Genomic DNA, 12,500 nt, shown 5'->3' on the forward strand with positions numbered 1-12,500 from the left:
GGGAGAAACACCTGGAGAGAAGGGGAGATGGAGGAGATGAGAGGAGATGAGAGGAGGAGGGGAGGGGAGGCGAAGGGAGGGGAAGGGAGGGGAAGAGAGGGGAAGGGAGGGGAGGGGAGGGCAGGAGAGGAGAGGAGAGGGGATGGGGAGGAGGAGGGGAGGGGAGGGGAGAGGAAAGGAGAAGGGAGGGGAGGGGACGGGAGGAGAATGGAGAGGAGAGGAGAGGAGAGGAGAGGAGAGGAGAGGAGAGGAGAGGAGAGGAGAGGTGCGGATAGGGGGAGAATAGCTCCAGGGTGAGCATGCTCCCGGGCTCACCTCCCCTATTTCGCCGCGTCGCCAAGCGGGCTCAGAGCTGTAGAAGTAGAGAGCCAGGGCAGAGCCGTACTGATACACAGCCATGCCCACGTAGTCCAGGAAGAACAGGGAGTAGTGGGCCAGCTCAGAGTGGGACTGCAGCAGGTGGGCTGCAGCGCTGCAGCTCAGGTAGGTCAGGGCAGAGAGCACGTAGAACACCAGAGGTAGAGAGGCCAGGTCCAGGGACAGACCCGGTCCATCTGGGCCGCTCAGCCTCAGACCCACTAACCCCTTAGAAAACATGACTGTGACAATTAGGTCCAAATACTTGTACCGACAGTAAAAGTGATTTGTGATATTTTTTTTTTAGAACACACCTGCACTCAAAGGCATTCACACACGCCTGCGCGCGCACACACACACACACACACACACACACACACACACACACACACACACACACACACACACACACACAAACCCAAATCAGACCAATAAGATGCTTGCAGTACCCCTCCACGCATCACTGCAAACACTAAGAACCGCAGTGCCACGCACACTCCAGCCAGCAGGTGGCTCCACACATTGAGGGTCTCGTTGTGCATCTGGAAGAGGCTGAGGAAGTAGCAGCGCCAGGAGAGTCCCAAGGGGCGGTAGCCGGACAGGATGTAGGGCTCACGGAAGAGGGACGGGACATCGGTGTGTAGGAGGGTGTGGGGGAGGGAGGGGAGGAGACGGGATCGATGGGGGAGGAAGGGGGAGAGGGGACCGAGGGAGAGGGAGAAGGCAGGCGGACAGGAGAGGGATACACTGGACATGGTGGGGACGAGAGTAGGTAGGACTCTAAATCAAGGTCAGTTGGTGTTTCCTCTCCCTAAAGGTTAAAGAGTTGAAGTTTTAGGAAAGCTGATCCTAGATCTGTGCCGAAGGCCAACTTCTATCTGGAGCAGGAGGATGGGGGATAGAGGGGGATAGGGGGAGGAGAGAGGAGGAGGGTAGAATAGGGAGCAGGGGGTTGGGGGATAGAGGGGGATAGGGGGGGAGAGAGGAGGAGGGTAGAATAGGGAGCAGGGGGTTGAAAAGGATGGGGGAGGTTGGGGTTTCAGTGAGCGGGTCTGGCTGTGTGGTTGAAAAGACAATGAGTTATTAAATTAGTTTGATGACTAGACTTCCAAGCAATTTGTTTACCCTGCAAAATGGGCAACAAAGGTTTTGAACTTTGAACTTTAGACTAAGCACCACTCAAAATGAAAAGAAAATGAATTAATCAATAGGGATCAATGGCCTAACATTTGAGTATTCGTAGGGGGTACCCTTATTTGTTAGGCGTGCCAAGCTAATCTGGGAACCCCAGTACTTAGAGAGAGATAGAGTTTACATGTATGACTTGTATGACCGGGTGTCAGGGGAGGCTGGTGGAGGTAGAAATCGGAGGACGGGCTCATTGTAATGCATGTAATGGAATGAGGAATGGTATCAAACAGGTGTGTTTGATGTTTGATACCATTCCTCACTCAATTCCATGCATCCCACTGAGCCCCTCCTCCGATGTCTACCTCCACCAGCCTCCCCTGCTGTGTGTAAAACTGTGTGTAGGATCTGTAGCCAACATTGACAGACATAGCAGTACTGGTGGACACACATGATACCAGACTACCCAGACGCCTGCTCTATGCACAGTAATACAAAGCCCTCCTTTGATAACCGTCACAAGTAGCTACCAAGCAACCGGGTCAAAACAAAATCAACATGCTCCTATTGATTCTGCTGTTGACAAATGTGTTTACAACTTCAGATTTGTTTAAAACGGTGACCTCACAAAGACCTAATGGAAACACAGATCTACTCCATACTGTCGCAGGTTGTGGATACACATTAGCATTGTTGGATCACGCTGACTTACTTTCAGAACTAAACAACTGGGTCTGACAGTGTGCAGAAAACAAACTATCAAGCCAGTTTTAATTCTCCTCGTGGCCCAGAATCTCATCTCTCAATTGAGATTCTGGGGGCGGGAAGTTCTCCTCAAGTATCCACTCCCCCAAGTTTTTGCCTGGGCCACTCGCGATGCCCAACTCGTTCCGCCAATTCCACTCTAATACTCGACAGAAGCCGTGCCCTCCCGGTCCCATTTGCGTTACGGTTTGCCGACGTACACTCCATTTAAATGGAGAGTCTGACTTAGTGATACTATGTTTTACTTGATCAAACTTTGTTTGAAGTTTCTATGAGGAGATTTTGCCTATTTTCTATGAGGAGATTGTTAGCGTTGCCAACTGTTAGCCTGTGCTGCAGCAGTAGATAACAGAACCAGGGAATCTGTCATTACTGGCCTATGAGGACAACTCTAGATAAGATGATGTTTCACCTAAACATACAAATAGGCTGAAAGATCCCTTTCAATCAAACCACAATGATTCAAAATTGTACGATTGAAGTTTTGAAAGCCTCTCAAGAACATGGAAGTAAGTAAGCCTAGGACACATACAGTTCATACACACATACACAAACCCAAATCAGACCAGAAAGATGCTTGCAGTACCCCTCCACACATCACTGCAAACACTAAGAACCGCAGCGCTACACACAGTGTCATTTCACAGAGGTGAGTGAAAGCAAAATGAACTTACCTGAAGTTCTCTTCCTCTCCCTGCTCTTTTACTACTTTAACCACCTGATGTGTGCCAACCTTTCACTCACAGAGAGCTCAGGCATCGTTCTCCCCTACTTAACAGTCCCGGAGCACCAAGTCAAATAAACTTATTTAGCTTGGCCACCTCTCAGTCTCCTAAATGAATGTCACACACACAGACGCGCACACACACACACACACACACACACACACACACATACACATGCACGCGTGCACACACTCTCTCTCTCTCACAGACACGCACACACACACACACACGCACACACACACACACACACACACACACAAACGGTTTGTTCTCCTTTCGACTTAGTCAGCTTATTGAAACCCTGCTTCAGTCAGCAATGAGTCTCCTAATGAATGTAAGAAATTGTGTCCAATTGTGTTTTTTTCACCCAAACAGAAACAACAGACCACGAGGATTACCAGTCATGCGACATTCTTTAAATTGCACCCTGAGATTTCCCTAGAAATGTCTGCTGGTTAAGATTCCTTCTGGTGAAGTAATTCTATTGTTTTATTGAAATACTATTGTATTTAAAAAAAAAATATATTAATATATATGTACATATATATGCAGTGCCCTGCGTAAGTGCCCTGCATTTATTTGATGGTATTTGTGTACATATTGGTTTCACCATTAAGAAATTACATTTTTTATGCATAGTCCCCTTATTTCAGGGTACCTGAAGGTAATGGACAATTGGTTTGACAGGTGTGTTCTGTCACATCATTTGTGCGGGCATAAGAGAGCTTTGGCTTGGCGTTTGTCTTTGGAGTCTGCTGTTGGTGTATGTCAACATGAGGACCAAAGGGGTGTCAGTGAAAGTCAAGGAAGCCATTATTAGGCTGAAAAATCTGAAAGAACTGGAATCATACACCTGTGAGGGGAGTCTAATGGCAGTGGTTTGTTTTTACTGTACCCCAAACCTTTAACGTTATATAACGTTTTTTATTATATCTTTGATTTTATTATAGCATGTGAAAAAGAGATACTTTTAACACACGTCCATCAAATACAGCCCTTGCATTACTAACTAGAGAGAAAATCTACACACCACAACCCCACAGGCTCAAACACATGTGTTACAGCTTGATGTGACGTCACAATGATGTGATGTCACATCCGATGACATCATCCAGGGGTTGCCATAGGGATAGAGTATTGGGTATGTGAACATTCTGGTTGTCCGGTAGTTGGAGAAAGACTGAGCATTGGTAAGTCATTGGTAATAACAACATTTTACAAATGTTTCAGTCAAAAGGCCTTAATTGCTTTAAAAATGATATAACTTCATACAAATTTTGACAGTATTGTGCACAGAAAATGTTGTCTTTGGTGTGAATTTTCAGAAGTCATTAATGGTGAGCAACATGTATTTCTCTTATAAGATTAGATGTAATCTGTTATTTATGTATTACCCTAGCTTCATTAGTATGGATGTGTTTTTAGGTTAGGGTAAATATGCAGGAATTTGAAAACAAAACAAAAAAAGACACACTAGTGTTATCCAACCTTCTCTATCCTACCAATTCAGTCAAAAGCAAACAAAGGTTCAACACGTCTTATTTTGAGATATACTAAATCAGGACGAGTGGTATATTTGCTTGGTGTATAAACTCAGCCCTTTGATTAATACAGTTCCAGTAACTAGAAAGAAAATGTCCAAACTGCGTCTTTACAGGCACAAGTACAGTTTGATGTGATGTCACAATGATGATGTCATCAGGTGGTATGGATCCGAATGACGTCGTCACTACATCTAAACTATGAAGAATTTCTGACGCCCTTACGTTGCATAGATGTAGCATGGGGGATCTTTTTCTCATCGGGCCTCCATCGGTAATACATCAGAGAAAAGTATTGAAAGTCTCGAAACTATCTCCAGCTGCTATTTTGCAGACCATCAGTTACAGAAGGCCAGAGTTTAAAAGTTGGCCGTCTGTGTGACGATGTTGCAAGCGACGGCACTTGTGATTTTTATTTTAGGTCATTTACCTCGGCAAAACAACCACCAGGAGGCATCGTGAGCAATTCTAATGGATAGGCTTACAAGTGTTATAGTGTGTTTACAACTATTGTCTTCATGGACACTTTTTTTTCAATTATATCAGACATGGAATGTGTGTGTCCACAAAATTGAATATTATTAACTCAAGCATTATAATGCATTAGGCTGTATGGACACAGCGCGCTCACAAAGAGCACAGTTCATGTCTGGCACCGCGAGTTCAGGATGAACGTATTTCAAATAATTGAAATGAGAGCTTTCATGAATCAATCAGAAATGTTTACTGCCACCATGTGCAATATAACGTGAATAAAACAACAGTTATTGCATGCAAAGGATTGCCGACCAAATACTAAACATGAGTGCTTAATTTGGACATTTGATAAATCTGTCCATCACTTTCGGGTACCTTGAAGTGGAGGAACTATGCATAAAAAGTGTTCTAATTTCTGAATGGTGAAACCAATATGTACACAAATACCATCAAATAAAACCTGAGAATCTGTACTTTGACCTCATAGTAATTGTTTGATTTCAAATCCAAACCTTTGGAATGTTGAGCCAACAGAAGAAAAATGACTTACTAATTACTTATTAATTACTTACGCAGGGCACTGTGTATATATTTTTGTATTTATGGCAATTGGGGTTGAAAATACATTTATTAGTCAGAAACAACATGATACTTTAGATATCTGTCCTTTACATTATACAGTATTTCTACATTTCAGGCCAGGCACAATTATCGGTCTCTGTAGAAACACTACAGAAAGCCAAATACCAGAGATGCCTGGATTAATGTCCACATACTGTAGTCTGGATTGGAAAATAACATCCGGATATACAACAAAGACATTACTGTATCTCAGGAGGTCTTAGCAAACACACAGGTGCACCCCACAGTCACAGACAGGAAGGAGGCTCTGTAGCACTTCCTGTGTTGTGTGGCCGTCAGCACCAGGACCTGCTGGTATATGGGCACAGAGTTCTGCCTGAAGCCCAGTTCCTGGCTGGAGTTGGGGTAGGAGCAGTACATGGTGGTACAGTTAGCCTCCCAGATGGTGGGAGGGATGCGGCTGTCAATTGTGCTGGGTCTGGAGACACAACAAGGATTAGTCCTTCAGAAATGTGGAATCACACTCAGTGGTTCTAATAGCAGCAAAAACTCATATTCCCAGGGTTCAGTAGTACAGAGTTCATTAATTCATCATAATGAATTATGCATAGGCTTCATAGAAAGTGTTACAGAGAAAGTATACAGTCTGCTCTAATCCGGTAATTGGAAAAACGAAAGAATGAAGTACGCATACTGCAAACAAAGATACTGCACCCGAGAAAATGACAATGGACAGTGGCATTATCTGACGAATACAGATAATACTGTATTTCCAAACTACGATTAAATCTATAATCATATAAATGATTTCATATACAGTACCAGTCAAGAGTTTGGACACACCTTCTCATTCAATGGTTTTTCTTTATTTTTTATTATTCTCTACATTGTAGATTGATATTGAAGACATCAAAACTATGAAGGAACACATATGGAATTATGTAGTAAACAAAAAAGTGTTAAACAAACCAGAATATGTTTTATATTTTAGATTCTTCAAAGTAGCCACCTTTTGCTTTGATGACAGCTTTGCACACTCTTGGCAAGGTGTGTCCAAACGTTTGACTGGTACTGTAATTTATGAAATATCTGTATTTACATATACTATGCTTGTGTGGTTGTATACTCACTTCCAGGACCAAGGGGAGAGGGAGCGTGTGTGGAGGTTCCCGTTTCCCTCCGATTCCCCTAAGGACGTTTTGTAGTAATCTGAAGGGATGGTCAGCAGGGAGTCACACCTGCCCTTATTCCTGTTTTTAGCTCTGGCCATGGTCAGACCCAATAGGAGCGACACACAACACACGACCTGGGACAGAGACAGATATTGCGTACGCCATTTAGCTGACGCTTTTATCCAAAGCGACTTACATTGCAGTGAGTGCATACATTTCAGTATATATGGTCCCAGCAGGAACCAAATCCACAACCTAAGCGTTGTTAGCGCCATGTTCTACCAACTCAGCCACAGAGGATGCAGTTCAGACATGACCAGACGACAAACTTTAGATAGACATGGAACCACAGGGAATAAGAATCAACCGGCTTTTCACTGTTCTGGCGCCCCGCTGGTGGAACGAGCTTCCCACTGCTGTCATGACTGCAGAGTCACTACCAATCTTCCGCCGTAGATTGAAGACCCATCTCTTCAGGCTACATCTTAACGGTCCCTCCTAAAGACCTCTTCACCCCCACTACCCCCCGTGTACATGTTTCTCTCCTGTTAATAAAAAAACTAAACAAAAAAAATACTTCTTCTTCTAGCATTGTGACTGCCTATGGCCCCTGATGACTGATGGATAGATGATTCACTTACTTAAACAAATGTATTTGTTGTAAGTTGCTTTGGATAAAGGCGTCTGCTAAATGCCATAAATGTAAATGTAACTGTCTGTAGTGGTGTTGATGCCTTCACATCTCCTCTGTCAGCAGTTGACACAAGCAGAAAGAGAAACAAAAACTGAAAATGTCTGTTTGCTTATAACGTCCTTCACTTCAGAATCAGTTGTAAAAATTCAATCGACTGGGACCTACATGACTAGTCAACACACTAACAAATGAAGGGTTGTGAAATGGACATTTTATACGACATCAATTGGTAAGTCAACGCACAGACATAACATTTACAAAAACATACTGTTTGATTCTTAGTATCAGAAAAACGACATTCTTAGCCACATCAATCAAATGGCACTCTATAGGTCAAAAAGGTCCGCTTTATCAGATACAATACGGAGTGTGTTGTACTCACCATGCACTTGGACAGGCTGCTCTGGAACATCATCTTTGTTCTCTGTCAGTCGGGTTCTACTGGCTCTCCCCGGACCTCATCTACTGTTTTTATCTGGTTGGCTCGTGCATGCACTATATTGATAAGACGTTGATAAGAGAGGGTGATAATATCTTTGGTCTGGAAACGATTTGTAGCACAAGGGAGATTCCTCTCATACAGAAGGTCTGTGGCCAAGGCCTCTGAAGGCCTTATCATCACACGATCTACTATGCTCCTTAGGTGTGAAAACCATGCAAAGCGTGTTATGATTGGATTGACACACTTCTCTGAGTGACATCATGTGCATGTTTCACTCATTTGTTACACGGTAAAACTGTCGATTATTCAATCATTTCTCAGCAAAAAGGTAAAAACTCTAAAGTTCCTCATCCATTCTGTATGTGCATGGTACCTCTGTCACTGTTAAGTCCATGGACTGGGGTTTTTGGGACCTGTCACAGGAGCACCAAGTTATTGGACAACTTTACGCCGTTTACGGCTTTTCTGTATGTTGTACGTGAGTGGATGTTATGGAGTAAAAGAACAAAGTTACCTTCTACACATCGTCCTGTTTCCTCATTAATCAAACATAACAGCCACATGGAAACTTACATTATTGAGTGGACACAGAATGGGTTTATTATGATATGGGTAAATGTAATAGCCTTTGGTCAAACAACAACAACAAAGAGTTCACAATCGAATCACCAAACTTTATTTTAAAAAGTCATCAGCGTATTTTATTGAATCTGTTGTTGACGCACACACACAGGTGCGCGCACAGACGCACGCACACACACACACACACACACACACACACACACAGGGCCCAACTGCACACACACAGACAAACATGCACGCGCACACACACACACACACACACACACACACACACACACACACACACACACACACACACACACACACACACACAGGGCCAGAGAACAGCCTTCTGTACTGTAACCTTCATTTCAGGAATAAGAACGCCTGAGCTCTATTGTTGCTAGCAAAGCTCTCCAACAGACGTCTTCGACCAGCGTGTTCTCCGTGAGGCCAGGTCTGTGTTGGACAGTGAAGACCACGCCCTTCACTCTGAATTTGAAACACTCAAAGCCATTGAGGCCATTGATTCAGAGTATGCAATAGTGGAGTAAAAACTTTTTAATTCCTGTGCAATGAACTTGCTTCATTTGCACATGTAAACTTTGCACTTTACATCATTGATGACCGCTGCCATGATTGTCATGTTCTGCGTGATTCTATATTGTATTTGTATATTTGTATATTGTATGTTTTTAATTATGACTCCTGACTGCAAGCCAAATTTCCCATCTGGGACAATAAAGTAAACTGAGCGGAACTGAGCCCTGAACCGAAACACCAGTCACACAGTACCCAGCCTCTTATCTGACTGATCAACCGGATAGTCTGAACATACCTGGGGGATGGAGTATATATTGTTCGTTCAATAGTCATTCCTGTAGTGTGCCGCAAAGGTTTCAGTCTGGCAGCGACGGTACGCGACAGCCTCGCAGCGGTATCTCTACATCTTGATAGAACGCCCTCGGGAGCGATATGATATGTCACCCTCATGCACTCTTAAAAGTCAGCGTTTACAGTAGATCAGACAAGTGCTCGGCCGCCGCTGTCCTAGATTACGACGGGCTGCATTTGCCACCCACATAGGCTCAGGCACTCTCAACCTGGGAACCGAACTATATGATTCTCACACACTGAGTTAGATGCTATCCCATCATGTACAGTATATTGATACTTTTTGGGTTATATTTTAACAAACTAAAAGCCATGTATTGGGGTGTGTCTGAAATATTGTTGTTTTCTATAGTGCTATTTTAAAGGCCAGGATTTTTCACTGCTGCTGATGGTGGCACTTGACCTGCTCATTGTCATGAACTTGCCTCTGTTACGGCTAATCCACCCACCAGGCGAGACGTGGTATTTTTTTTTACAAGTTTCTGCCGACACAAATTGCCACATACACCTGCGTTTGGACTTGCGTTTGGAATATAGTTGGGAAAATATAACCCTTTTTGTGATAGAAATATGTGCATTGTTGTTGTTTTGAGAGAGGGATCACTTGGAGTTCCTTTTAGAGTTGGCCAAACAGCATTTCACAGCTCCTTATTCGTGGGGCTCAGGGTTAAGGTTAGGGTTAGTTAGGGTTAGGGTTAGTTAGGGTTAAGGTTAGGGTTAGTTAAGGTTAGGGTACTGACTATAACTTCCTCTCCTTCTATGGCGCTCAGAGTCCCCAACTTCCTATGCCCCTCCTTTGGCCCCGCCTCTCTCCGATGATGTCACCTTGTCACCCTGTGGTTCCTTCCTGGCATTCTCTGTTGTGGTTAAGTCAGGGGGCTGTTGGGGTGAGTTTCTGAAAGTGCTGCTGTGTGAGTCAGAAGTATTACGTGTCCCGCACGGCTAGAAGTCTCAGCACTTCTCTGACCCCGTTTTGTCAGGAGAGAGGAAGGATTTTGCACGTAGACAATGTTCTTTGTGATACAACTGCAAACAAAACAAACAAAATAAAATGCATTGGAGCATAGAACAAATCTCTGCCATATTGTGTATTAAGTGTCACACAAATAGGCATGGAGAAGGGACCATCAGTGCCTGCGCCAGCAACAGATGGGACAGTGAAGCAATTGTTCTTCTTTTGGCTCTATACCTCAAAAGTTTGGATTTTAAATAAAACAACATTACTATGAGGTTAAAGTAGAGATTCTCAGCCTTTATTTGATGGTATTTGTGTACATATTGGTTTCACCATTTAGAAATGAGCTGAACGATTTTTGGGGGGATTTTTTTAAATACATAGTCCCCCTATTTCAGGACACCAAAAGTAAAAGGACAATTGGCTTGACAGGGGTTTCTGGTCAGGTGTGTTCTGTCACATAATTTGTGCAGACATAAGAGAGCTGTCAATGTCTAGTATTAATTATAGGCTTTGCGTTTGCCTGTGGAGTGTCAGCTGATGTCACTGATGTCTGTCAGCATGAGGACTAAAGACGTGTCAATGAATGTCAAGGAAGCCGTTATTAGGCTAAAAAATCCGAAAAATAATCAAAACCTTAGGCTTGCCAAAATCAATAGGTTGGAACATCATTAAAAAGAAAAAAAAAAAGCACTGGTGAGCTGAGTAATCACAGACGGGCTGGTAGGCGAAGCAAGACTCCTACAGTGTCAGAGACTACCAACCTCAGAATACGTCACCAGCCAAACCTCAGAAGCTTCACTGCAAAGTGCCAACCACTAGTTATCCGCAAAATTGATGGGTACAGTTTGATAAAAATTCTGCAGAGGTCTGGAAAAATGTACCAGAGTGATTGCAAGAGGAAAGTTACGAGAAAAAAGGATCTGCCCAAGATTAACAGCATACCACCTTGTCTGTGAAACATGGTGGAGGGGGTGTTATGGTTTGGGCATGTATAGCTGCCACTAGAACTGACTAGCTTGTCTTAATTGATGATGTTCACTCATTGGATGGCGCTTCATCATACAGTAAGGCCCAAAACATACTAAGATAGCAATTAGGGTGTTTTTCAGGGCCAAAAAGTGGAAAGTTCTAGACTGGCCAAGTTAATCTTCAGATTTAAATCCAATTAAATGTGGATTGCATTTCCTGATGATAAGATTTAAAGCAAAAATACTGAAGATGGCTGCAGTACAGGCCTGTCAGAGCATCACCAGAGAAGACACCCAGCGTCTGGTGGGGTCAATGGGTCGCAGACTTCAGGCAGTTATTGCATACAAAGGATTGGTCACCATTATTTGGTTATGGGATTCTGTCCCATTACTTTTAGTGCCCTGAAAAACTGTTGTAATTTCTGAATGTGAAACCAACATGTACCCTTACCCATACCCCTACCCATACCCTTAAATAAAAGCTAACAATCTTTACTTTAACCTCATAGTAATTGTTTGATTTTAAATCCAACCTTTTGGAGTATTGTGCCAAAATAAAAATAAATGCTTCACTGTCCCATTACTTATGCAGGGTTACTGTATCGGGTACATTTAAAACATTTAAAGTGTAAGATTTAAAGTGCAAGTGAACAAAAACACACACATGCCTCCTTCGGGTTTGCCCCAAAGCATACACACGCATTGCGTTTGGAGAAGCTAACCATAACTGCAAATAATTAGGTTAAATAACGAGGACTAAGATAAGGCATGCCACTCAGCCCTATGTACAGTACAAGTCAGAAGCCTATGGGCGTCATTGCTTGGCAGTTGACTTGCTGCAAGAGTTACAGAGTTGCATTCTTACATGTCATGTCCCCCTCAACCTCAATGGGACTTTGAATAAAAGTTGGATAAAATAACATACCAATGCATTGTCTATCTAATTGAAGTGTTATTTTAGCATACACATAAATATGCTTTTGATACATTATTAACACACTTCTAATATACTTCATACAATTTGACAGTCGCTTTGAATATGACTAAGATTACATTCTAAGTGTGTTGAAAGTACATTTCAGATAATCTTATCACAAGTATACTTAAATAATATGAATTAAGAGGGGTCAATGTAACATATTTCAAGTCTACTTAATATGCTAAAAACCTACATAATTTACAATTTTAGTATATTAAATACAACTTAAAGACAACTTAAGCTGGGTCATTTTAGTA

General features: G+C 42.9%; 2 protein-coding genes across 2 annotated transcripts in view; both read right to left on the reverse strand.

Moving 5' to 3' along the window:
* The window catches only part of paqr8 (progestin and adipoQ receptor family member VIII), a gene marked incomplete at both ends in the record, with an annotated part of 1,865 nt that extends 753 nt beyond the window's left edge, over window positions 1-1,112 (reverse strand). Inside the window, 3 exons of the mRNA XM_083684223.1 lie at window positions 1-11; window positions 316-585; window positions 807-1,112. The exon at window positions 1-11 is cut by the window's left edge and continues 205 nt beyond it. Of these exons, the coding sequence (XP_083540349.1) occupies window positions 1-11; window positions 316-585; window positions 807-1,112 (587 nt within the window). The remainder of the gene's footprint in view (window positions 12-315; window positions 586-806) is intronic.
* Window positions 1,113-5,610: 4,498 nt separating this feature from the next.
* Window positions 5,611-7,974, reverse strand: il17a/f2 (interleukin 17a/f2). Its single transcript, XM_083684876.1, has 3 exons — window positions 7,824-7,974; window positions 6,706-6,881; window positions 5,611-6,053 (listed from the first exon to the last, which is right to left on the reverse strand). Exons 1-3 carry the CDS (start codon window positions 7,854-7,856, stop codon window positions 5,825-5,827), a joined length of 438 nt encoding a protein of 145 aa, XP_083541002.1. The 5' UTR covers window positions 7,857-7,974; the 3' UTR covers window positions 5,611-5,824.
* Between the last annotated feature and the right edge of the window lie 4,526 nt (window positions 7,975-12,500).

Source organism: Argentina silus, assembly GCF_951799395.1.
Source record: "Argentina silus genome assembly, chromosome: 14".
Classification (NCBI taxonomy): domain Eukaryota; kingdom Metazoa; phylum Chordata; class Actinopteri; order Argentiniformes; family Argentinidae; genus Argentina; species Argentina silus.

What these genes read in the sequence shown, in the direction of transcription:
- il17a/f2 (XM_083684876.1), bottom strand. Translation starts at nt 7,856, where the DNA reads ATGATGTTCCAGAGCAGCCTGTCCAAGTGCATG. An exon ending in GCAGCCTGTCCAAGTGCATG is followed by an intron (nt 6,882 to 7,823) that starts GTGAGTACAACA and finishes TCTCTGTCCCAG; the next exon opens with GTCGTGTGTTGTGTGTCGCT. An exon ending in CTCTCCCCTTGGTCCTGGAA is followed by an intron (nt 6,054 to 6,705) that starts GTGAGTATACAA and finishes TTGTGTCTCCAG; the next exon opens with ACCCAGCACAATTGACAGCC.